The following is a 26,445-nucleotide window of genomic DNA, read 5'->3' as shown; positions in this document are numbered from 1 at the left end:
TTTAACATGTGGCACCAGGGGCCGGGGATCGAACCAATAACCTTCCGATTAGGGGACGAGCCCCTCTTCCTCTGAGCCACAGCCGCCCCTTGTCTCTTTGTGTTTGTGTAGCTGGAGGCTGCTCTCCACAGTCCATCTCAGTCCAACCTGCTTGGTTTCTGCACTGCCAGTACGTCCTTACCACAGGGTTACCTCTGGGTGAGTATAGTTAGCTACAGTATTGCTAACGGCGACTGGTAGTTGACCTATAGATTTCAGATGGGTAACCAAACCAACAACATCCTAGTCTCTAGGAGGTTTGCTTTGACAGTGTCAAACTCTTTATTTTGTTTTCTGTATGTATTTGTTTCTTTTCACACAATTTTTCTCTGCTGATTTGAACGCTTCTGTTCATTTTGTGTGCAATGTCATTTAAGATAAGAGGGATAAACTGGATCCTCTTTTTGTTTTTATGGTGTTCAGGTTGCTGCTGGAGGAGGCACCTCCAATCATGGCCAAGTGGACATCTTTTCCCTGAACCGTGCCACCCCTCGACTTGTCAAGACTGTCCCAATGAGGGCCCCAGTGCTCTGTCTGGAGTATGTTAAAGAGCTATGTCCCAGCACAGAGAAGGAGGCAAAGAAGGCTCATACTGCAGCCAAGATAGGAAACATCATTTGCGTTGGCCTGCAGGACAGCAGGTCAGTCATTTCCACTAGCTCAGTGTCTCCATCTGTGGACACAAACTGACTGAGGGACAGATATTGTGACTTTTTATCTGGTGCAGTCACCTGTTATGTACAGATTAAACAAACAGATTAAACGTGTTATTTAGAGAATGTTAGAGGTGTTGATAAGCTTTCATTTTATGTGTAGTATTTTACTTTTCAGTGCAGTGTTTCTCTTCGTCTTCCCAGCATCCATGTGTTTAGCAGTGTGGACACAGCTGTTCAGTGTCTGCTGACCCTGGTCAACCTCGACAGCTGTCCAGTCCTCTGCCTCAAACACTCGCTGTCCTTCCTCTTCGCTGGACTGGCTAGCGGCAAAGTAGCTGTGTACCACAGAAGAACTGGAGGTGAGTGCTCACTGAAGAACCCCTACCACACTAACGTTGGGTCTAGATTTACAATATTATACTGCAGTAGGTGTAACAATAGGTGCCATTCCTTTCAGAGAGACTGTGGGATGTGGACTCGTGCAAGCTGGTGTCTCTGGGCTCTGAGCCAGTCGGCAGTCTGCTGACACTTGAAGATGCCGTATGGGCCAGCTGTGCCAACCAAGTCACAGTGATCCAAGGATCCAGTCTTCACACACAGGTACGCCATTTAATCAACAACAGCTGGACAGTTTAAATATTAAGGGTATTTCTCTGAAGTCATATTGCATTGGTAGGCAAAATGTGGTCTAAATGGTAAATAGTAAATGGACTTGTACTTGTATAGCGACTTTCTAGTCTTTAGACCACTCAAAGTGATTTCACACTACATGCCACATTTGCCCTTTCACACACATTCACACAGTGTTGGTAAAGCCCAGACATAATTTCAACACATTTGATATCTGTGTTTTATATAAAATGTCATAAATAATGATTTATACAGGCAGTGTGCTGCTAACAACAAGCTTCCAGGACATTGTAATGGGAGATGGTCTGTACATTAATGTAAAATAAGAACTTGCTGCTGTAATGCACATTTGCAAGTACTTCAGTGCAGGGTTTCCATTTAGAGACTAGTTTTTCAGTCATGGAATCACCTGGAAATTGATTAAAGTGACCAAATATCCTGGAAATAACCTATATTGTGCTGGAAATGTTTTATTGTATTTTAGCTTCTGCTGTGGCCAAATTATAATAATTTTACGGTAAAAGGAAAACTATAGTCTATTCAAAAGTGGAAAGAGTCAAGTATGCCACGAAAGGTGTACGTATCCCTTAAACAATGACCACCTATGGCACCATTTGTGAGCAAGTGCTGTATTGTTAAGAAAAACTGTGAAATGTTCTGGAAAAGTCCTGGAAAATTATTTCTTAAAAAGATTAAGCCTGTCAGTGGATTGGTTACAGCAGGGCTAGCCAACTACAAATTCAGTTGTGCCAGATTTTAAACCAGGAAGTATAGACAGGACAGTAGCAAATTTAAAATTAATTTTTAAGCTTGTCCAGAAACTTTGCTGAAACACATTGGTTTGGAGTACTTAGCAGTCCTGGCAGGGTTAACAGACAGTTTTCATTGTCGTTTCAGGCTTGAGACATATTTTCAGCAGTAGTAGTCCCTTCTTGTGACTATCAATGCCAGATCATCGACATATAAAAGGTGGTAAACTAACTGTACTTATATAGCGCCTTCCTAGTCTTTGGACCACTCAATGCGCTGTACACTACATGCCACACTCACCCCATTCACACACATTCATATACTGATGGCAGTGGCTGACATGCAAGGTGCCAACTGCTCACCATAATGGAAACTAATCATTCATGCACACTCAATTCAAGAAATTAAATGAAATTGTATTTGCATAGCACCAATTCATAACAGAAGTCATCTCAGGACACTTTTCAAATAGAGCAGGTCTAGACCATACTCCTTATAAAATTATTTACAGAGACCCAACAGTTCCCACCATGAGCAAGCACTTGACGACGGTGGCAAGGAAAAACGTCCTTTAAAGAGGCAGAAATCTTGGAAGGACCCCAGCTCGAGGTGGGTGGCCTCGACCAGTTGGGGTGAGTGAGAGAGAGAGAGAGAGAGACAGAGACAGAGACACAGAGGCAAAGACAGAAGGACGTGTTCAGGATGGGACTCTTATCAAACTTGTGAAGTTTCAGGGAGATTGGACCATATACACTGACGTTATGACAACTTCCTATTTAATGGCGAATCGTCGAAATTGGACACCACGCCACGGGCACGCCGTTTGATGGAATGTCATAGATTTCACAACTTTTTATCATGAATGTCTTTAGATTGCGCTGATTAAATTTGAAGTTGATCCGATTCATTCCCTATGAGGAATTTGTTCAAATACAACGTGTGCAAATTGCCGAAAATGACCATGAAATTCACAATGGCTGACCTTCTGTTGTTTTGGGTTATGGGTCCAAGAAGCTTTTCTGCTTGTCCGATCATGAAACATAAATGTCGGTCGTACGTGTCTTCGGGGCTGATTCTGGAGGGGTGTGGCTAAGCCATTTTGTGATGCCCCATCTACGGGACCAAGACAATACGTTAGCCTTAGCCACAACTGAATTCTGTGCAAAGTTTCATGAGGTTTCAGGCATGTCACAAAGGTAATGTGGTTCTTTAAAAATTCTTCAGATTCACAAGCTGTCATGGTCATCATCCTAAGGGAGTTCAGACAGAATTTCAGCTGGATCTGGTAAATCTGCTTGAAGATATACATAAAAGTATAAAAATGACATTTCCTTTCACCACTAGGTGGCGCTCTCACTATTAGTGAACATTATGACATAGATGTGTTCAGGGCGGGACTGTAATCAAACATATGACGTTTCGTTGCGATCGGATCATGTACGCAGAAGTAATGACAACTTTCTGTTTTCATGGCCAAGGTTCGAAATTGGACACAACGGGACACCATGCCCTGTCCACGCTGTTCGACTGAATGTCGTACTTTTAATCATAAATGTCTTAAGATGGCTGTGTCCAAATGTGACGAAATTTGAGGTCGATCCGATCAATTCCCTAGGAAGAGTTTGTTCAATTACAACGCCAAAAATCAGCAGAAATCACCACAAAATCCAAAGTGGCCGACTTCCTGTTTAGTTTTGGGTATGGCTCCAAGAGGCTTTTTTGCTTGTATGAGTATGATACACATGCGTACATGCGTTTAATTTTGTGCAAAGTTTCTTGAGCTGTCGAGCATGGGAAAGCATACAAAAATGCGATTAAATGGACAAAAAAATAATAATAATAACAGACACAATAGGGCCTTTGCATGGTCAGTGCTCAGGAAAGCAGTGTTCTAGGGGGGTAATACAGTACTATGAGCTCCTTAAGATATGAAGGGGCCTGACCATGAAGAGCTTTGTTGGTGAGGAGGAGGATTTTAAATTATATTCTGAATTTTACAAGGAGCCAGTGCAGAGATGCTAACACAGGAGAAATATGATCTATTGTCTTAGTTCATGTCAGTACTCATTCTGCAGTGTTCTGAATTAATTGGAGTGTCTTAATGGACTTATTGGGGCAACCTGATAATAAGGAGTTGCAGTAATCCAGCCTAGAAGTAACAAATGCATGGACTAGTTTTTCTGCATCTGTCTGTGACAGGATGTGTCAAATTTTTGTAATGTTACGTAAATGAAAAAAGGCAGCCATGGAGGTTTGCTTTATGTGGCAATTAAAGGACATATCCTGATCGAAGATAACTCCAAGATTCCTGACAGTGGTGTTGGAGGCCAAGGTAATACCATCTAGAGTAACTATATCTTTAGACAGTGAGTCTCTGAGGTGTTTGGGGCCAATACACTCATACACCCACCAATGCACAGCATCGGGAGCAATTTGGGGTTTAGTGTCTTGCTGAAGGACACTTCGACATCCAGCGAGAGGAACTGGGGATTGAACCGCCAACTTTACGATTAGTGGATGACCCGCTCTACCTTTGAGCCAGGCGCACAAGTTTCAATGTTCAGATGGGCATAAAATTGTGAACTTATCCTTTACAGACAATCCGGCAGTGAGGTTGCTGCATACAGCATAGGGCCACCTGAATGCCAAACCCGCACTAGTCACAGTGCTATGTGGCCTGGAGCTGGAGATCTTTACTGGTCTCTTTACTCAAAGATCCGTGGTCAGGGACCTGCGGCCCTTTGCTGCGTGTCATCCCCCCTCTTTCTGCCTCCCTTTCCTGTCTGTCTTTGGCTGCCACTATCCAATAAAAGCCCCCAAAAAATAACTAAATACATAAAAAATTAGGTTAAAATGCCACATGTAATGGAGTTGGATTCAGCCTGCATTATGTCTGCCTCTATAATAATGAATGTGAATTCTCACCCGACCACAGCCAGCAATCACAGGCTGTCAGCTGTAATTCTCCACTGTGCTGTCTCCTGATAGACCTGTGTCTGGCATCAGGTGTGCACGGGAAGTGTATGTAGAGGTTAGTCCTCAGGGACTCTGGCACCTGTTGTATGTGAGCTTGACTGACAGCTAAAAGGCTGCCAGAGGCAGCATGACTCTTCTTCCTCAATTTCCTCGCTGATGTCTGCAGCTCGGTCTTAGGAATGTGTTCACTCATTGATGTATATGTGTGTGTGATTGAGCTTTGGGCTTTTGTTGAGCTTGTGACCTCACTGCTTTGATAAGACTTTGTGAAACTGCTGGAATATAAACATGTGCGTAAAATGCTAAAGCTATTGAGTGGATGAATTTGAATAAAAGAAGGACCTTGCACACAGTTACACTGACATACCTATGTAGTGGGTCATTTTTTTCTAACATCTTTGAGACTTTAGGTACAATGAGGCAGCACAATGGTTCAGTGGTTACCGTTTTTTGTACCAGGCTGTAAATATGTTTAGTTCTGCTGTCAACAACTTCTGGAGCCAGCCACAAGTGCCCGTTAGAGGAACTGCACTTCCGTGTTTGCTTTATTTACCAGCCACAGGTTGCCTCATGATCTAAACTATTTACTAGCTTGTAGAATTACTAGAATTTCCTTGCCAGGGAAAGACCTGCACATAAATTGGGTGCCAGAAAAGAAAGGAGAGAAAAAAAGGGAGCTTTAGAAATCAAATAATACTGATTTGCTGTTTATATGGATAATAATAAACACACAAACAAACTGATTGAGCACAGAGCAGATTTTTGCTTGGTAAAAATGTCTCTACAAAATATAATTCATGTGCTTGCAAAGAATATCTGCTCTAAATGACCAATATGACACAAATTCTAAAGAAGCCTATGTCATAGGCTTTGTAGCTGACACATGATTTATAGACTGTGACTCTGTCTTTCTCTGTACTGTAGAGTTTCGAAGCCCACTCTGATCCAGGCTGCAGTGTTAGCCACATGGTCCGTTCAGGTGGGGGGGTTTGGATGGCCTTCACTGACGGCTCCTCTATTCACCTGTTTCACACCGAGACCTTGGAACCACTGCAGGAAGTCAATGTCTCCACCCACGCTGCCCATCTGACACCAGGCAAGGCTAAACAATATGTTACAAGATGAATCAGATGCATAGTGTATTGTGCTGATAAACGTAAAAAACGTGCTGCAGAGATTTTTTTTGTAGTCTAACCAGCAAGTTAGCATCAATCTGGTTCCCTCCACAAAAATCCAATGGGGTTTTTCCATCCGTTACTGCATAAAATAAGCTCTGTGGTAAACAAAGGTTTATGATACATGTTTTGCTAAGCAAAATAATCTTCGATCAAATAAAAAAAAAAAAATTCAAATGAAAACCTTTGAACAATTTTAGGATTTCTGAAGCGTAAATGTGAACGCCAGAAGTAGCAACGTTTGGCACACCAACTACTTCAATGTCACCACCACCAAACTTCCAACTTGTAATTAAACCTTGTCATTAAAATCTACAAGTTTGAGTTTGCAAGAGAAAAGTAGTGCAAGTATAAACACAGCAAGCCTGTAAAGGTGGACTATTGAGTAGATAAGTCTAACCCACAGTCAACCTCTGTAGTCTCATTTAGCCACTTGTAAGCAACAGCCTTTTTCAAGACACGTAAAAGCTTCAGAATTGGGTATTTATGAAAATATTTTATGCTGTAGAACAAGGGTTAGGGTTAAGGTTAGCTTGTGTAAACAACAGACATCTGAGCAAAAACCCATTCAAAAAACCCACTGACTGAGGAAATTGAACCAGATGGGCTAAAATGCTAACTCAGTTCCAGGTTTCAGGACTCATTTCTTTAGTGACTGCAGTGTAATTCAGCAACAAAGCACTCTCACTGGTAGCTAAAAGACATATAAATGAGACAACAGTTTATTCAGTAAGTGAATGAGGATGATAACCTGCGCCATCTTTGATTTCAAATGGTTTCTACTGACCTTAATGGTCAGAACTTTTCCTTGTCAATGTAACTAATATTTTGTTGTTACTACCATCTGCTTAGTCTGTATTTTCAACAACCTTTCTGAGCTGCTGAGTGACTGAAATGTCCAGGTTATGGGAGACGGCGATCCACAGACTACATGAGATTGTGATAGCAGTGATGGTGGGCATATTATTGGTTGAATGTCTGTTTGTTTCAGGTCAAGTTTATGTCTCCAGCTTGCTGATCTGCCAGGGCCTGCTCTGGGTGGGGACCAGCCAAGGCATCATCCTCACTTTCCCTGTACCCACCCTGGAAGGCATCCCCAAGATCACCGGTCAGTGCAGAGTAGATTAGCTCTTATAGGGTTGCTATGATAAATCACAGCGGTACCAATTGTTGGTACAACAGTGGTTTAACTGTATTAGTGTAATCAATTAATTTTGGTTAAGTTTATTAAGTTTATATTTATCAAAAGATTATACAAAATTAAAGCTGCAAGCAGCGTTGGGCGGGACCTCGCACTCCACGCAACTCGGGGCGTGCTGCGGCCGCGTCGCGTGCCGACGTAACGCGTGCGGGCCACAACATGAAAATCTGCCGTTAATCGGCTCAAAATCGCCACGCGGCGCTTACTTCCTGTTGCCAGTAGGTGGCGCTATCACTATGTCTGAATATTGTCCTGTACACGTGTTCAGGGCGGGACTGTTATCAAGCATTTGAAGTGTGGAGCCGATTGGACAATGTACACTCAAGTTATAGCGAATTCGTGTTTTGTGGCGGTCCATCAAAATTTCCCGCCACCCCACAGACACGCCCCTCACCACAGTCAACACATATCATCAACAATGTGTTTTGCATTTTATAAGTACATTTCAGCTGGATCTGATCATCCTGCGAGGAGTAGAACATGAAAGTATAAAATGGTACTTCCTGTTACCAGTATGTGGCGCTATCACTATGTCTGAATATTGTCATGTAGACGTGTTCAGGGTGGGACTGTTATCAAACACGTGAAGTTTCATTGAGATTGGATCATGTACGCTGAAGTTATGAGGACGTGTTCAGGGTGGGACTGTACACTGAAGATATGAGTACTATCTGTTTGATGGCCAATCGGTGGAATTCGACACGTCGTCACGGGCACACAGTTAAACATACAGTCAAAAATAGCACAACTTTTGATAACCAATGTTTGTAGATTGAAGTGATCGAATTTGAAGTCAATCTGATAAAATGTGTAGGAGGAGTTAGTTAAAACAGAAGCCCTTAAATGCCGGAAATAGCATCATAGCTTGACATTTGATTCAACCTGACCAACTTTGAGAGCACGCCACGGACACGCCTTTTAATGTACATGCACAAATAGCACAACTTTTAATCAGCACCATTTTTTGACTGTACTGACCAATTTTGAAGCAGATCCGATAAATTCCCTAGGAGGAGTTCGTTCAAATACAAGGCGAAAAATTCACCGAAAATGTGCACGGAATTCACTATGGCCAACTTTGAGGGCACGCCATGGACACGCCCTTCAACGTACATGCACAAATAGCACAACTTTTAATCAGAACCATTTTTTGACTGTACTCACAAATTTTGAAGCAGATCCGATAAATTCCCTAGGAGGAGTTCGTTCAAATACAACGCGAAAAGTTAGCCGAAAGTGAAAATCAAAATCAAAATGGCCGACTTTCTGTGGGGTTTCGGGTATGGGTCCAAGAGGCTTTTTTGTACGTCACACGTGCCTACCGAGTTTCGTACATATTGGTGAAACGTGGCGCCGGGGCTGCTGTTTTTTTATCCTGTAGGGGGCGCTACACACACGACAAACATGATTTTTGGTATGTGAGCTTCAGGTACTACTGTACACGTACCCTGTGAATTTCATATTCATAACTATTACGGTCTCCGCACAGTGATTTATCATGCCAAAAGAGCGCCACCTAGTGGCGTATTTTTTTTGTCCTTTTAAAGGGAGCCTCAGGGAGCCATGGGGAAGCATCGTACCAAGTTTCATCTTAATCACACATACCGTTGAAGAGATAAAAAATTCTTCATTTTAAAGAGCGCCACCTAGTGTGTAATTTTTTGCGGAATCGGACAAAGCGCATGGGGGGAACACGGAAAAGTAGTTTATGGACATTTCGCGCTCCAGCGGATAAGAATTATAGGCGGAAGTGGGCGTGGCCTATATGGGGAGATTCAGCTCCATTCACCGAACGCGTGGATACAAGGTTTTTGAATGTGCGGCAAACTATGCAGAAGTTATTAGCATAAATGCATTTTTTATGATACTAGCGCCAGCTAGTGGCCAACACGAAAGCGACCCATAGAATATCCCCATTTTCACCAGGCCTGACAACTTTGCCAAATAAAATTGACTTTTCGTATATATGTTCAGGGGGGCAAAAATGCAGTGAAAGGGGGCTAAAAATAATAATAGGTAAGAAGAAGAAAGCAAGCAAAAACAATAGGGACCTTGCCGGTCGCTGGCTCGGTCCCTAATAATAGGGAAGAAGAAACGAAGCAAAAACAATAGGGACCTCCAGCGGTCGCTTGCGAGGTCCCTAATAATTCCTTAAGGAACAATAGGGTCTTGCACTGGTCAGTGCTCGATCCCTAATAATAGGTAAGAAGAAGAAATCAAGCAAAAACAATAGGGACCTTGCCGGTCGCTGGCTCGGTCCCTAATAATAGGTAAGAAACGGAGCAAAAACAATAGGGACCTCCAGCAGTCGCTTACGAGGTCCCTAATTAAAGCTGCAAGCAGCATAAGGCGGGACCTCGCACTCCCCACGACTCGGGGTGTGCTGCGGCTGCGTCATGTGCTGTCGTAACACGTGCGGACCACAACATGAAAATCTGCCGTTAATCAGCTCAAAATCGCCATGCAGCGCTTACTTCCTGTTGCCAGTAGGTAGTGCTATCACTATGTCTGAATATTATCACATAGACGTGTTCAGGGCATTGAGATTGGACCACGTACGCTGAAGTTATGAGGACGTGTTCAGGGCGAGACTGTTACAGAATTTATGAAATTTATTGGAGATTGGACATTGCACACTGAAGTTATGAGTACTGTTTTATGGCGAATCGGCTGAATTTGACAAGTCGTCACTGGCACGCGGTTTAACATACAGTCACAAATTTGTTCAAATACAAGACCACTGAATTTACAATGGCCAATTTTGACACACGCCCTTCAACATACAGTCTCAAATAGCACAACTTTTAATCAGCACCATTTTTTGACTGTACTGACCAATTTTGAAGTAGATCCGATAAATTCCCTAGGAGGAGTTCGTTCAAGTACAAGGCAAAAAATTCATCGAAAATGACCACGGAATTCAAAGTGGCCATCTTTGACGCAGGCCAACGACACACCCTTCAACGTACATGCACAAATAGCACAACTTTTAATCAGCACCATTTTTTGACTGTACTGACAAATTTTGAAGCAGATCAGATAAATTCCCTAGGAGGAGTTCTTTCAAATACAAGGCAAAAAATTCACAGAAAATGACTATGGAATTCAAAATGGCCACCTTTGACGCAGGCCAACGACACGCCCTTCAACATACAGTCTCAAATAGCACAACTTTTAATCAGCACCATTTTTTGACTGTACTGACCAATTTTGAAGCAGATCCGATAAATTCCCTAGCAGGAGTTCTTTCAAATATAAGGCAAAAAATTCACCGAAAATGACTATGGAATTCAAAATGGCCAACTTTGACGCAGGCCAACGACACGCCCTTCAACGTACATGCACAAATAGCACAACTTTTAATCAGCACCATTTTTTGACTGTACTGACAAATTTTGAAGTAGATCAGATAAATTCCCTAGGAGGAGTTCGTTCAACTACAACACGAAAAATCACAGAAAATGAGCACAGAATTCAAAATGGCTGACTTTGATGCCATGCCACGGACACGCCCTTTAATGTACATGCACAAATAGCACAACTTTTAATCAGCAATGTTTTTTGACTGTACTGACCAATTTTGATGCAGATACGACAAATTCTCTAGGAGGAGTTTGTTCAAATACAACACAAAAAAAAGCTGGAAGTCAGAGTAATGCCGGAAATGGTACCACAGTTTGACATTCGATTCAACCTGGCCAACTTTAAGGGCACGTCACGGACACGCCCTTCAACGTACAGTCACAAATAGCATAACTTTTAATCAGCACCATTTTTTGACTGTACTGACCAATTTTGAAGCAAATCCGATAAATTCCCTAGGAGGAGTTCATTCAAGTACAAGGCAAAAAATTCACCGAAAATGACCACGGAATTCAAAATAGCCATCTTTGACGCAGGCCAACGACACGCCCTTCAACGTACATGCACAAATAGCACAACTTTTAATCAGCACCATTTTTTGACTGTACTGACAAATTTTGAAGCAGATCAGATAAATTCCCTAGGAGGAGTTCGTTCAACTACAAGGCAAAAAATTCACCGAAAATGACCACGGAATTCAAAATGGCCAATTTTGACGCAGGCCAACGACACGCCCTTCAACGTACATGCACAAATAGCACAACTTTTGATCAGCACCGTTTTTTGACTGTACTGACAAATTTTGAAGTAGATCAGATAAATTCCCTAGGAGGAGTTTGTTCAACTACAACACGAAAAATCACAGAAAATGAGCACAGAATTCAAAATGGCTGACTTTGATGCCACGCCACGGACACGCCCTTTAATGTACATGCACAAATAGCACAACTTTTAATCAGCACCATTTTTTGACTGTACTGACCAATTTTGATGCAGATCCTATAAATTCCCTATGAGGAGTTCGTTCAAATACAACGTGAAAAGTTCGCCGAAAGTGAGAATCAAAATCAAAAATGGCCGACTTCCCGTGGGGTTTGGGGTATGGGTCCAAGAGGCTTTTTTGTACGTCTCGACATGTTACACGTGCCTACCGAGTTTCATACATATCGGTGAAACGTGGCGCTGGGGGGGCGCTACAAACACGAGAAACACGATTTTCGGTATGTGAGCTTCAGGCACCACTCTACACGTGCCCTGTGAATTTCATACTCATAACTATTATGTTCTCCACACAGTGATTTACCATGCCACCAGAACGCCACCTAGTGGTGGATAGTTTTTTTTTTTTAGCGAGCCTCAGGGAGTCATGGGCAAGCATCGTACCAATTTTCATTTTAATCACACGTGCCGTTGCAGAGATATAAACTTCTTCATTTTAAAGAGCACCACCTAGTGGTGATGGCCTGAAATTGTGCAAGATGCCTAAGGAAGACATGGGGAACTATCGACCCAAGCTTGGTGTCAATCGGACATACCAATGTGGACAAATGGTCCTCTTCCTTTTTTGACGAAAAATCTACAGGAAGTACTAATTTTATATCGTGCTTATTTTTTGAAATATCAAAATTCTTTGAATTAATTTTTTATTAGGACGGTCCCCAGATGCTACGTGAAATTTTTTGCGGAATCGGACAAAGCGCATGGGGGGAACACAGAAAAGTAGTTTATGGACATTTTGCGCTCTAGCGGAGAAAAATTCTTGGCGGAAGTGGGCGTGGCCTATATGGGGAGATTCAGCTCTATTCACCGAACGCGTGGATACAAGGTTTTTGAATGTGCGACAAACTATGCAGAAGTTATTAGCCTAAACGCATTTTATATGATAGTAGCGCCACCTAGTGGCCAACCCAAAAGCAACGCATAGAATATCCCCATTTTCACCACGCCTGACAACTTTGCCAAATAAAATGTAGTTTTCGTATATGTTCAGGGGGGCAAAAATGCAGTCAAAGGGGGCTAAAAATAATAATAATAGGTAAGAAGAAGAAGAAGAAACATAGCAGATACAATAGGGACTTCCAGCAGTTGCTGGCTCAGTCCCTAATAAACTGAGCAATTACAATAGGGTCCTCCCAGTGTTGACACTGGCTCAGTCCCCAATAATAAACGGAGCAAAAACAATAGAGACCTCACAGTGTTTGACACTGGCTCGGTCCCTAATAAACATAGCAAAAACAATAGGGACCTTCCAGTTGATACTGGCTCAGTCCCTAATTAAAACTGCAAGCAGTGATGATCAGGCCCTCGCACTCGACGCAACTCTGGGTGTGCAGACCGCGACATGAAAATTGGCACTCAGATGCGTTTAGACCAGGGCTCTTAACAAACTTGTAAAGTTTGGGTGCAAATGGAGAATCTGTACTGCAGTTAGGTTTAGCAGTAGGGTTAGGGTTTCAATTGTCATGTCAAGGCTGATTCTTGAAGGCACACCATGGACACACCGTTTGACCGAATGTACAGATTTTAATAACGTAACATCCTGAACTTCTCTGAATGTACTCACCAATTTTAAAGTTGTTCTGATCAATTCATTAGGAGGAGTTTGTTAAAATAGAATCCCTGAAATTGCCGGAAATGGCATCACAGTTTGACATTCGATTCAAAATGGCCGACTTTGACGGCACGCCAAGGACAATTTTATTATTTTAGTAAAAATGAATCGCATTTTTAGCTTTCCCATGCTCGAAGACTCATGAAACGCGGCACACATTTCAGTTGTGATGAAAATGGCCCCTCAGGAGCCCATAAACTGTACCATCCGGGGCCCCTTTCACCGATATGCATAAAAATCTGATGCTCAAGTCTCTGTAAAAGAATATTAACATCTAATAATAAAAGTACAGAAACAAGTCCATTGTCGGAAAGCAATTACAAGGTCGTTATTAACTTTAACCAGTGCTGTCTCTGTGCTGTGATGAACTCTAAATCCTGACTGAAAATCCTCAAATAAGCTGTTGCTATGTAGAAAGTCACACAACTGCTTGGCGACTACTTTCTCCAGAATTATAGAAAGGCAGGGGAGGTTAGAAATCGCTCTATAGTTGGCTAAAACTCCTTGGTCAAGAGTGGGCTTTTTAAGAAGGGGTTTAATTACAGCTACTTTAAAGGACTGTGATACATATCCTGACAATAAAGAAAGATTGATTATGTCCAGTAAAGAAGTGCCAATTAAGGGTAAGATTTCTTTAAGCAGCGTAGTTGGGATGGGGTCTAACAGACAGGTTAATGGCTTCAATGTAGAAATAATTGAAGTTAGTTGATGAAGATCGATAGACAAACCGTCTAAATATATATGTGATTTTACATTTGTTAAAGTTCCTGAACTTGGAGTTCCTGAACTAACCCTAGCGATACCTGTTGAGGGCATTTGGTTATTAATTTTGTCTCTAATAGTAATAATTTTATCAAAAATGAAGTTTTTGCTACTGAGGGTTATTACTGAGTTTTGGAATACTGTACTGAGTTTTTTTGAGTTTGCCTATAGAACTGCAGAAAAAGGTACGCTGGGTTAGCTTACTGTCAGTACAGGGATGGACTGTGTCATCATGAATGTGAGCGAGCTCTTTTGTTCTTATGCCTAAAGCTTTTCCTAACTTGTGGCACAAGGCTGTAACACTCCTGGTAGCCAGAGGCAGAGAGACATTCAGAGTCACTGTCAGCCATACTCAGATATGGGGCTGCATATCTGAGTATGGCTTTCTACAGCTTCTGCTTTGAGAATGCCTATCTCGTCGCAGTTGGTGGGCACGGTGGTTGCGTTCGGTGTCCCTATACTGTTGTTTGTCACCCCCCTTCAAGCTTATGTGAGGGTGATGTTTTGGGGCAGTAGGTTTGTGTGACGCTTTAACATTTAAGTTGGCCAGTTCCTTTGTTGTGATGCTTGTTTTGCAAGCAGCAACAGTTTCCCAAACCACCTGTGTTATCTTCCTAATGTCGGGCATTAAGGGGCTTATCATGCTGTGTCCTCAGTACGACGTGTGCATACACATGGATGCAGGTTCTGCAAAAACAAGGACCTAGAAGACCTGTTGTCTTCTAAGCCTGGTGCATTCTTACCCTGGAAGTACACATGCTTTAGACATTTGATTTTCATGTCGGGAATGTTTAATTAAGGAGACTGCAACCATTGCTGAGGTCTCATCAGCAGGAGAAGAGAACTCTTGTGTCAGGGCTTGACAGAGCTCGGTGTAGTCATTTCTGACACTAGGAGGTTGAGACTTTCTCCCTCTGGGTGGGAGAGTCAATTTCTAAGTCAATTAGATTGTTATCTAACTCCCTAAAATAATCTTCGATATGGTGATTCCAGTTGTTTGGATCAAAAGGTTCCATAAGCTCAAGCGCTTCAAGGCATGGACACTGTGAGTTCTATCCTGGGGAAAGCGAGGCTAAGCTAGCTTGACTGCAGACATGTGTGTCACTTGCTGAAGTTCCCTTTGGTTGACAGGCAGGGGCTGAATATCTGCTCCAAGATATGCTACGTATCACTTCAATGTCTGATTTGGGGGGTTAGGAAGTTAGGTAGTTATTCCTTCTGTCTCTCTGTGGAGGTTGAGGAACTGACTTTCTTCCCAAGGACTCAGGGTCGGTTGGGTACTGGTCCCATCTTGTTACGGGAGAGGAAGCTAACCTCTCGCTAGGGGAGGAGTTTGAATCAGAAAAGCCAGAGTCACATTTGCTAATCTAAGCCCTAACTATTCCTCATTGTGTGAACTGGGTTCTAACTCTGTTGAGTGCAGGTCTCCTAAATAGCAGAGGCTGTAACACGTGGTAGTAACAGCTAGGGAGGTAACTTTAATTTTTCACTGGGCTGGTTGCATGCTTTGGCTCTGTCTCAGGCTCTACTTCTTTACTTGGACTGAAATGCATGGCAGAATCAGTCGGGTACAAGCTCTGTTTATCACAGGGTCGGTGGCACAGCTGTGTCTAAATAAAAAGGAGGAGCACTTTAATTTACAGCTAATTTTAGACTAGTTTGACTAGGTTGCATTGAATATGTCTGATTCGAATGCTGAAACAAATTCATATTTTTCCTACAGTGTAGGTCTAGCTCAGAATAGCTAGCAGCAACAACAGACTCTTAAGGTAACTAATATGAGGGTTTAATAATCAATATTCTCAAATTCTTTCATTTGATGAATAAATCAATTTCACCACAATGTACTAGTTGTCTGCTCAGTCCTTCTATGGGAAGAGGAGACCTGCTGTGCCACAGACTGTTGTTGTGCCAGCCCACCTAGACATCATTGACTTTGATTTTCAGCCTAAAACTGAAACTTTTTTTAAAAATCAAAAAAGGAAAAATGTCTTCTTATATCCACCAATAACACTCCAGGGTTGAAATTTTTAATTTCCAAGTATTTCAATGAGTGCCCTATAGGGGTTAAAGATCCTTGGGGCACCACCCTTAAATAAGGGAAACGTTAGCCAATAATTGATTGATCAGTCTCATAAAAAAAAACACTGAACTATTAATTTAGAAACTACAACCAAAATCACTATTAATAGTTGTGGAAGGCTTTGGAGTTCTGCATAGAAGAGGTTGGTAAATGGACCTGTACTTGTATAGCAACTTTCTAGTCTTCCGACCACTCAAAGCGCTTTTACACTATGTGCCACATTCACCCTTTCACACACATTCACTCAGTGATGGCCATCGATCAGAAAGTAATGCATTCATAAACATTCATACACTGATGCACAGCAATTTGGGGTTCAGTATCTTGCTCAAGGATACTTCGACATGTGGCGGGAGGAGCTGGGGATCAAACCAACAACCTTCTGATTAGTGGACCACCCGCTCTGCCTCTGAGCCACAGCCGCCCCAGCCGGTTGGTATCACCTACTCTTGTACGAAAAAACCAGCAGGTATAAAACGTTAGGGAACTAAGTTAGAGGAAAACGGTGTGTCTGTGTGTGTGTGAGCATGGGGGGTTGCGCGCCAGAAAAGGTGCGTGTCCTTTGTCCTCTGACCAGATGTTTCAGCTGAGCATGATACATGTGTTGGTGAGAGACAAAGAGCACGGAAGAGCTGGAGGGTTTGATTTCCCTCTCCTCGTGTGTGCTGAGGTTTAGGCCGAATATGTGTGCATGTGATCGTAGATTAACGGTGCCGTTAAAAGGGAGTTGGTTGCATGCAAAGACGGTGTCTGTGTGAAGCATAACATTAAACTAACATCACCTTAGCACCTGTCTCAGAGACTAGTTGCTACAGAAACCTGCGTTAAACAACACAATAAAATAACCACAATAACCTGAATAAAACACATCAGTAACCTTTACAGTAATTAAACAGTCCTTGCTTAGCTGTTAACTCCGTTAAGTTATCTGTCTATGCCCAGTACGTTACCGACAGTGGTAACAATGGAGGGAGGAAGAAGAAAAAGAAGAGTTGCCGGTGAGCTGTGTAGATCAGCTGGTGGTCCTGTGAGCCAGGCTGGAAAGAGATGCAGTTCTGGGGTCCAAACAGTCTCTGCTGTGCGGTGTCCGCTGGTGTAGGTTGCAGGAGGAAAGGCGTTTTGTTTGTTGCTTTGCAAAGTTAACGACTCAGCATTAACGTCACGTTGCTCGAAAAAGTCAGCTGGCAGACTTCCTCTTTAAAGCTGCAGATGTTGACTCCCATTAGTGGTGCGCTGACCAGGGATCACAGGAAAAAGCAAGCTCTTATCTTAGGGTAGCTCAGTGTGTAGGGACTTGGCTTGGGAACCGGAGGGTACCACAGACCACAATATGGAGTGTGAACTGGTAGCTGGAGAGGTGCCAGTTTCACCTCCTGTGCACTGCCGAAGTGCCAGGAAGTGACCCGTCACAATAAAAGTCCAGTTAAGGTCTCCTTTGATCCTACACTCTCCTAGGGGCCAATCACACAGAGATGCGTTGCTTCAGGGGCGGTCACTTCAAAAACTCCTTAGCAAAGAGCATTGGGGGGAAAAATAGCTGGTGCGCCTATATTAACAGAAAAAATTTACTTAAGCAGATGTTCATCTCTATATGATGAAACTGGCATCAAAACAGGAAGGATGTGGTAAAGTAGTAAAGTCTACCTCTTACTTGATTGGCTGATCTGGGACTGACATTGACGCTGACTCTTAGTGCCTTGTGCTGAAAAGTTGAAAATATTAAAACTTTTATGTATGTCTAAAAACCGGTGCAAGAGAAGAGCACACACCAGGCCATAGGAAAACAATATTTTTTTTCAGGCAACGTGTTTGTGTCTCTGTGTGATCAGCCCCCCGCTCACCTCCTGACTGCATGTTCCCTGTGACTGGGCAATTTAACATCCCGGGAGGCATGAAATCAAGACATATTATGTGGTCAACATTATATGTCTGGCCCTCTTTCATATGTTGTCCAAAATCAGATACAGGTCTGATTTTTAGCAATGCAACCTCAGTGTGAACATTACGTCTCTCTAGATCTATATTCTTCACAGTCCTGCACTGAAGGGAGTCACTTGGAGAATACAAACATGGAGCTGTGGTGGAGGTAGTCAGTGGAGGGACAGTGTTAGACATCATCAAGTATTTGGGGTGACACGTTGCAAAACTGCAACTATTTAAACTTTTGATGATACATTTTCAGGGTCGTATTGCAGCTATTGTATACTTTTTCATTTCAGTAGTTGGATTGCATTATTAGAAAGGTATTTGATTTTGTGCCTATACAGAGTATACTGTATACTTCACTCTTTGTTATGTTTTGCCATTTGCCTGAGCAGGGTCAAAACATTGCATTTTCCATTCAAACAAAGTTTTGGAATCTGTTACCTGCACCTGGACCTACATACAGTGTAAGATAGAACTCGCTTTTTTTTATCCATTCCCCGCACTAACTGCAAAACTAAAAGTGACCGTGCCTTTGCTGTTTTAGCCCCAACATTATGGAATAGTCTTCTTCAATCACTCTGATTCACTGAATCTGTGGACTGTTTAAGCGGCCCACATCTAAAGGCCTTTTTATAGATCTCCTTGTTTGTTTTCTCATGTGTCGTCTCTCTTTGGATCTCTGTGTCAAAAAGGTGCTATATAAATAAAGCTTTACTTACTTACTTACTTACTTTCTGCATCAAGTAATTCATTAGGAGTGTGTGTGTCATTAAGGCAGCGAATTAACTTCCACTGCTTGATTTTAAAACCATTGATGTAATAATGGTCTATAAATATTAAAAAATAAATAAATTAATGAAGTCTTTGAGATCTAGCTGTTCTAGCTGTTGCTCTAATACTTCAAAGACCTGCTAGTTGATCCAATATTGCCCTGAAAATAAGATGACAATGTGGACTCAATGTGCCCCTCAGGTAAGGGCATGTCATCGCTGAATGCTCACTGTGGTCCCGTGGACTTCCTGGTGTCGACCTCCAGCACCCTGGCCTCCGACTTGCTCAGACGGGACTCAATCCTCAATGGCAGTGAGGAAAGTAAAGCTGATGATGGAGGAGTTCACAGGTTGGAGCAGAGCAGTTACCACCAGGACACAGAAGTTCCTCCATCAAGGGAGGAGAAGCCCAAGCGTCTCCTGCTGCAGTACCGCCTCCACTCCACCTGCCAGCTTCCTGGGAAGCTGCTGTCAGCACAGCCCGAGCAGGGGAACCCAAGAGCCCCCACAGACTCCCTGGAGCACAGCCCAGAGGATGGTTCCATCTATGAAGTGAGTGAGGACCCCGACGTGTGGGTGAGGGGACGGCCCGTGGAGCTGGGGAAGGAGGGGGAGGCCAGGCGCAGCAAAGTCACTTCAACAGCCATCGTCTCCGGTGGCAGAGGACACCGCAGGATAGGACAGACCACAGCAGACACCTGCTCAGACTCCACTGAAAACACACTGCTGGTGTGGCAGCTCCCTCTTACTCTCAGCCAATGACAGACAAGCATGTCACTTGACTCAGTGATTGTGCTTCTGGACACATGAGTGGACTCAAATGAGCCAAGGACCACCTCTGACATGTTCATGGTTTTCTGGTGTTCCACTTAATGACTTAAAGCTGAAGTAGGTCATTTTTATAATCATATCTTTTGTCATATTTGCTGAACCTTTCACTATATTCTGACCGTACTACATGAGACAGATAATCTGTGAAAAAAAAGTTTTTCTGGCTCCTCCTACTGCTCCCAAGGGTATTTACAAGAATCCACTAGGCCAAACATTAGAGACAGCAGAAGCTTGGCGTAAAAAACAGAGAAGTTTGAGTCACTGATGAACATCCATGGCTTTGACCTGGGCACTCGCTACATGGAGGGAATAGCCTTGTGTTCTTTGCAGTTGACACTGACTGCTACAAGTGCGTAGCTGTGTAGAAAATTATCTTGACAGACCCCCAGAGTATGAACCATGCCTTGCGGGAAATCAAGATCATCAGACGCCTCGACCATGACAATATTGTCAAGGTATTTGAAACATTGGGCCCAAATGGTCGCAGCCTAACAGAGGATAGGGTGTCCCTAACAGAGGTCAACTCAGTCTACATCATAGAGGAGTACATGGAGACAGACCTGTGTCAGCTGCTGGAGAAGGGCCATGGCTCATCAGCTTCTTAAGCACATCAACTCTGCAAATGTGCTACACCGTGACCTCAAGCCTGTCAACCTGTTTGTCAACACAGAGGATCTGGTACTGAAAATCAGGGACTTTGGGCTGGTCCGTTTCATGGACCCCCACTACTCTTACAAGGGTCCTCTCTCTGAAGGCCTGGTCACCAAGTGGTACAGATCTCCTCGCCTGCTGCTCTATTCAGTAAACATCATTTATTTCTAGCAGATATGCGATATTTATTTTATCACCATGTGTTATTTCAGTGGGGTTATTGAAAATTGAGGAGGTGGACACACTTCTATTTTCATATCAGCACTATATGGGTGTGTAAGTGTTCCTTTGTTTAATGGTAGTATGCACATTGTTCTGTTGTGTTCTAAAAGAAGTTCAGTCTTTCCATTTTCCACCAATATTGTCCAAAATAATTAATTAATATCATTTATTTCTTTTGTCCTTTATTTATAGGTGAAGTATGTCTCTAGTGGAGAAATTGTTTTATGGTTTTAAGAACGTAATGTAATGGTATGTAATGTAAAACTTTGCATTGAGGCAAGAGAAAGGTATATTAAAAGTTAAGTTAATGTGAGTTTTGATGTATTTTTTCCAGGCAAGCATGGTGAATTGTGTAGCATGTAGAACAATAATGGAATCATTTTTTTTTGTAATCACTGGTTCCCCTGTTCTACAAAATGTCTCTAATTAAAATTACTGGCAAAGAAACAAAAAAAAGAAATCCAGGGGGAACCTGATTTTTTCAAAGATTATCTGTCTCATGTACTACTGTAGTGAAAATTTCAGCAAATATGCCAAAAACTTATTTTTCTAAAAGTTACCTACTGCAGCCCTAATGTGGTTTGGTTGTGACAGGCGCATAACATAAATGGTAACTTTATATAATTCAATAATGTTGGACATCATGAAGAACAACTTTTTCCAGCTCTTTGTCCAGATGTGATCATCCAGAATGACATTAAACTGTATCAACTTTTCAGATTGGGCCCAGTTTGCAATGCTCCCCATTGCATTGTGCCAAACTCTCAGGGCTAGATTTACTAAGGCTTTTTTTAACTATCGTTTTTCAGAAACAGATGTGACAAGCTGACCCATAAACATGCCATGTTTTTATCAAACAGGCTGGATTATTCTAATTCCATATGCATTTAAAGGAATACTATAACATTTTTGGAAATATGATTATTCTCCTTTTTCTGAATTATCACTAACAATGTTTGAAACAACATTCTACTTTACTATTCATACAAAGTATGACGCTAAATTGAGTAGTGTGTTTGAACTGCATAGTGTGTGAATTTTGTGTATGTGAGAAATGGCCAAAACTTCTGAGTAAGGGGTGTGAGTACTGTACATACTCAGTCCCCCTAAAATGCATCGCGTCTCTTTAAACTTGTCAATTGCGAACTGCGATGTTGGCCCATCTTAGCCAGTTCTTTTTTTTACTGTGCTACAGTCTTATTTCATCATTAAATATTCTGAGAATATTTGAGAAACCAACTGTGTGGATTTTTAATATTTGCAGTTTTAAAAAAACGGTTTTCAGAGTTTAGAATCTCCGTCTGCAGCATGTTTAACTTATGCAGTACATTACTGTGTGATTTCAGCCAATTCATAACAAAAGTTATCTCAGGACACTTTTCGAATAGAGCAGGTCTAGACTGTATTTACAAAATGATTTACAGACACCCAACAGTTCCCATAATGAGCAAGCACTTGGCGACGGCAGCAAGGAAAAACTTCCTTTTAAGAGGTGGAAACCTTGGACAGACCCTGGCTCTAGTTGGGTGGCCGTCTGCCTCGACCAGTTGGGGTGAGAGAGAGAGAGAGAGGTAAAGACAGAGGGACAGAGACAAAGGTGCACAGCAACAACAGTAGCAACAACTACACTAATAGTAGTGACTGATGGTGATGATGAACATGAAGAATGGTAAGTGGTAAGTGGACCTGTACTTGTATAGCGCTTTTCTAGTCCTCCGACCACTCAAAGCGCTTTTGTACTAAATGCCACATTCGCCCTTTCACACACATATGCACAGCATCGGGAGCAATTTGTCGTCACTTTAACGCGGTTCGTCGTACAGTCACAAATAGCGCAACTTTTCATCTACAGTTTGTTTTGATCGTACTGACCAATTTGAATTTTGAAATGTATCCAATATATTCCCTAGGCGGAATTCGTTCAAATAAAACATGAAAAATTGCCAAAAATGACTAAAAATTAAAAAAGGCTGACTTCGACACAACGCCGCGGACACGCCCTTCAACTGTGTGATATTTGTACAATAAAACATGTGCAAAGGGTTTGTTATACTGGTTGTGGAAAAAAACAGGCATTGTGCAGGGAAATACTCTGTTGACACAATCACAGGTCCTTCCTGTTTATCTTGGTGACCTTTGTCTGCAGGTTTTAGAATAGTCTCTCTAATGAGAAACACATTGATCCTTGGTCTTTTACTCAAAATTAAATTCATTAATCAATAAGCTGGTGTAGCACCCACTGTAAGTAAGCGCACCCTTTGTCCCTTTTGATCAAATTTTAGTACCTCAAGCCTGGGAGGTGATTGGCAGAGTGTGGACAGTGGTCATTGCAGAATTATACAAAGAAACCGCCTCTGCCAAAATAAGGACCAATAAAAATAGTGACGCATGTACTAATCAGAAAAGGATGACAAATAACAAACTCATAAAAAGAGGGAGCAGACTGTGCTCATGGTGCCTGATCCTGCTGCCCTTTCAAGTGAAGCAGATTGGACCCACAGCTGTGTTATTTACTTATTCTCTCAAATAAAAGAAGTTGAAGACAACACTACCTTTAAGGTCCTTTCTCAAATTAAGAACACAACACAACGTACATGCACAAATAGCACACATTTTAATCAGTAATGTTTTTTGACTGTACCGTCCAAGTTTGAAGTAGATTCGATAAGTCCCATATGAGGAGTATCAAATCAAATCAAATCAAGTTTATTTGTATAGCCCTTTACAATAGCCGAAAGGTACCCAAAGTGCTTTACAACAGAGCCATGAAACAGTACATAACACATATATAACATACAAATACAATTTAAAGTGCGCAGCACTGCAGGTATTAAAAGCCTTCCAGAAATGCACAGAAAGGACAGAAAAAAGTACACCTAAGAGACAGTACTGTCCTATTCAGAATTAAAAGCTAATCTAAAAAGTGGGTCTTAAGCTTCGATTTAAAAAGGCCGAGATCAGTAGTGGTACGAATGTCAGGGGGCAGTTTGTTCCACAGTCTAGGAGCAGCGACAGCAAAAACGATCGCCCCACTGTTTAAGTCGGACCTAGGGACTTCTAACAGAAGCGACCTGAAGAGCGCAAGGCTCTGCCACAATCGAAAAGTTAAAATCTCTGACAAGTAAGAGGGGCCGAGCCGTAATGGTGTTAAAAACAAACAACAAAAGTTTAAAATCAATTCAAAACGGACTGGAAGCCAGTGGGTGACACAGCACAGGAGTAAATGTTCGCTCGGACGTGTTAGTTAAAAACGGGCTGCAGCGTCGCACAAGTTGGAACGAGAATGAGGACTGACTGAGGCCGACGTAAAGGGCATTACAGTAGTCCAGTCTTGAGCTGATAAAAGCATGGATTGCCTTCCAAGATCCTGCCACTGAAAAAGACTCACTTGGCCAAAGACGGAGCTGAAAAACCGTACGACAACCAGCTAATCTGTTTGTCAAATTTGAGCCCAGTATCAAAGTTACCCCAAGATTTTGACATGTGATTTAAAAAGGGGCCAGAGTGCCAGAATTTGTGGTGAGAGCATTCGACTTAGCTGGTGAACCAAACAAAATGCATTCAGTTTGCTGTCATTTAGGTGCAAAAGTTCTGTGACAGCCACTGTTTATATCTGTGATGCAGTCCAGCAGTTTAGTAAGTGCAGTGTTTTCGTTTGGTGTCATGGGCAAATATATCTGCAAATCATCGGCATAAAAGTGAAAAGACAGGTTGTGTTTTTATAATGATCCCAGAGGTAGCATATACAATGAAAACAGAATAGGGCCGAGAATAGATCCCTGTGGCACCCCACAGGGCAGCGATGCATTTGAGGAGCAGTGGTCACCAATTGAGACAGAGAAACTCCTGTTTGCCAGGTATGACCTAAACCACTGGAGACGGTGCCACGGATGCCAACGTCTGCCTAAGCGAGATACAAGGACTGCATGGTCGACTGACAAAGGCTGCGGAGGTCCAGCAGCACAAGCACAGCAGGATTCCCAGCATCCACAGACAAGGCAATATCATTGTGCACCTTAACAGTGCTGACTCGGTGCTATGTCGGGATCTAAAACCAGACGAAATTTATCAAGAATAGAATTGATCTCCAAAAATGTCTGTAATTGAATAAAAACAACTTTTCTAAAACCTTGGAAAAAAAGGCAAGTGGGAGACAGGTCTAAAATTGGAGAGCACAGAGGGGTCAAGATGCGGTTTTTTAGGAGGGGCCTAACCATAGCGTGTTTGAAGGCAGCTGGAACAGACCCTGAGCTAAGACAAGTGTTTATAAAAACAAGCAGACTTGACCCAACAGAACTCAGAACCTCCTTCAAAAACTTGGCTGGAATAATATCTAAGGGACAGTTTGTGGGTTTCATGCCACTAACCACCTTAGTAAAGAGACAGAAAATGGTCTCAAACCGCCGAAGGCAGCAGTCTGTGCCGGAGGAGCACAGACATCATCAAGAACATATTCATATTACAGATATCTGCCTGACGATGCCACTTTATCAGTGAAAAAAACACAAACTCTTCACAGGTTGCAGTGGAGGCATCAGACAGGACAGTAGGGCGTGGATTAACGACAGAATCAATAGTATTAAATAGCAGTCTTGGATGATGAGACTGTAGCTATAATGGAAGACAAATATTTGACTTGGCTTCCTTTAGAGCCCTGATAGGCAGCCAAACTGTCCCTTAACCAGCCCAGGGATACATGTAGTTTATCCTTTTCCACCGCCGTTCAGCCTGTCTGCATTGTTGTCTGAGCAGACGGGTGTGATCATTAACCAGGGATCGACTTGGTTTGGTAGTTTTATGCGAAAAGGGCAACAGAGTCAAGAATCGCAGAACATGTTGAATAGAAAGTGGGAGTAGGCTGTCCGGACAAAGTGGGGAACCAGCCCACAGTCATCAAGCACTGAGAGTTTCTGAAGGCAGCAGCAAACCCTCAGCCGTGATGGAGTAAAGATGCGGCGTCTGCGCTGGGGAACGCTTATTGGCAGGTGGGGGCAGCAAAGTCAAAACAACAGGAGGTGATCCGAGATAGCAGTGTCGATTATTTCTCTGAGGAAACTGAAAGCCCATGAGAAATGACAAGGTCAAGAGGTGCCCATGCCATGTGTTGGTGCATTAACAGATTGAATGAGATCAAAAGAACCTAGAAGGCCTTGAATTCATTGGCCAGTTGATTTGCTGCACAACAAACATGAATATTAAAGTCTCCACAGATCAACAGTTTATCAAACTTTGGGATAAACTCAGACAAAACTCAGAGAACTCTTGGAGAAAGTCCTTATTAAATCTGGGTGGGCGATAAACTGTGCACACAGCACAGGGCAGGTAAAGTCGATCACGAGCAGCTGCAATCGGCGGAGTAATTATTAGCGGTTATCATCCGGCACGAAGCTCCCTAAATAGCGGCCAGACCGCCCCGCACCGGCAGCTCGCGGGGTGCTGAAAGAACAGCCGGGAGGGAGGAGCTCCGAAAACCTCACCTGGTTTCAACCAGGTCTCTGTCAACAGGAGGAAATCCAGATCATGTGTTGTAAAAAGTCATTTAAAATAAATGTCTTATTGTAAGAGATCTGGTATTTATCAGGGCCGTGTGAACTGAGCATCGGTCAGTCTGGCAAGAGAAGCGACTGAGCGCGAAGATTTCCCGGCACACAGCCCCGCTGGGAGATCCGCACTGGCCGACAACACGGGGCAGTGCCCCGGTGTCCGAAGAACCGGCCGGAGCCACCGATACTGTACTCCGTGGAACTCCGCAAATCGTAGCCACTGTAGTCTGTGAAGGATCCAGCGTAGACGACAGGG

The 26,445-nt window shown here is 42.7% G+C and overlaps 1 protein-coding gene and 1 pseudogene across 5 annotated transcripts in view; both read left to right on the top strand.

The window, feature by feature from the left end:
* Positions 1–20,959, top strand: part of LOC127377785 (rho guanine nucleotide exchange factor 10-like protein) — a 103,344-nt gene extending 82,385 nt beyond the window's left edge. For 4 of the 5 annotated variants that reach the window (XM_051425996.1, XM_051425997.1, XM_051426000.1 and 1 more), the window contains 7 exons: positions 112–198; positions 463–680; positions 897–1,054; positions 1,153–1,295; positions 5,976–6,147; positions 7,218–7,334; positions 19,145–20,959. In XM_051425996.1, coding sequence (XP_051281956.1) covers positions 112–198; positions 463–680; positions 897–1,054; positions 1,153–1,295; positions 5,976–6,147; positions 7,218–7,334; positions 19,145–19,704 — 1,455 coding nt within the window. In that variant the 3' untranslated portion in view covers positions 19,705–20,959. The remainder of the gene's footprint in view (positions 1–111; positions 199–462; positions 681–896; positions 1,055–1,152; positions 1,296–5,975; positions 6,148–7,217; positions 7,335–19,144) is intronic. The other variant, XM_051425998.1, reaches the window with a different exon arrangement.
* On the top strand, positions 20,058–21,881 carry LOC127377837 (mitogen-activated protein kinase 6-like; annotated as a pseudogene).
* The last annotated feature ends 4,564 nt before the right edge of the window (positions 21,882–26,445 follow it).

The sequence above is a fragment of the Dicentrarchus labrax genome, unplaced genomic scaffold (assembly GCF_905237075.1).
Source record: "Dicentrarchus labrax unplaced genomic scaffold, dlabrax2021, whole genome shotgun sequence".
Lineage (NCBI taxonomy): Eukaryota > Metazoa > Chordata > Actinopteri > Moronidae > Dicentrarchus > Dicentrarchus labrax.
Note: the sequence above shows the minus strand (reverse complement) of the source record. Positions and strands in the feature narration are given on the sequence as shown.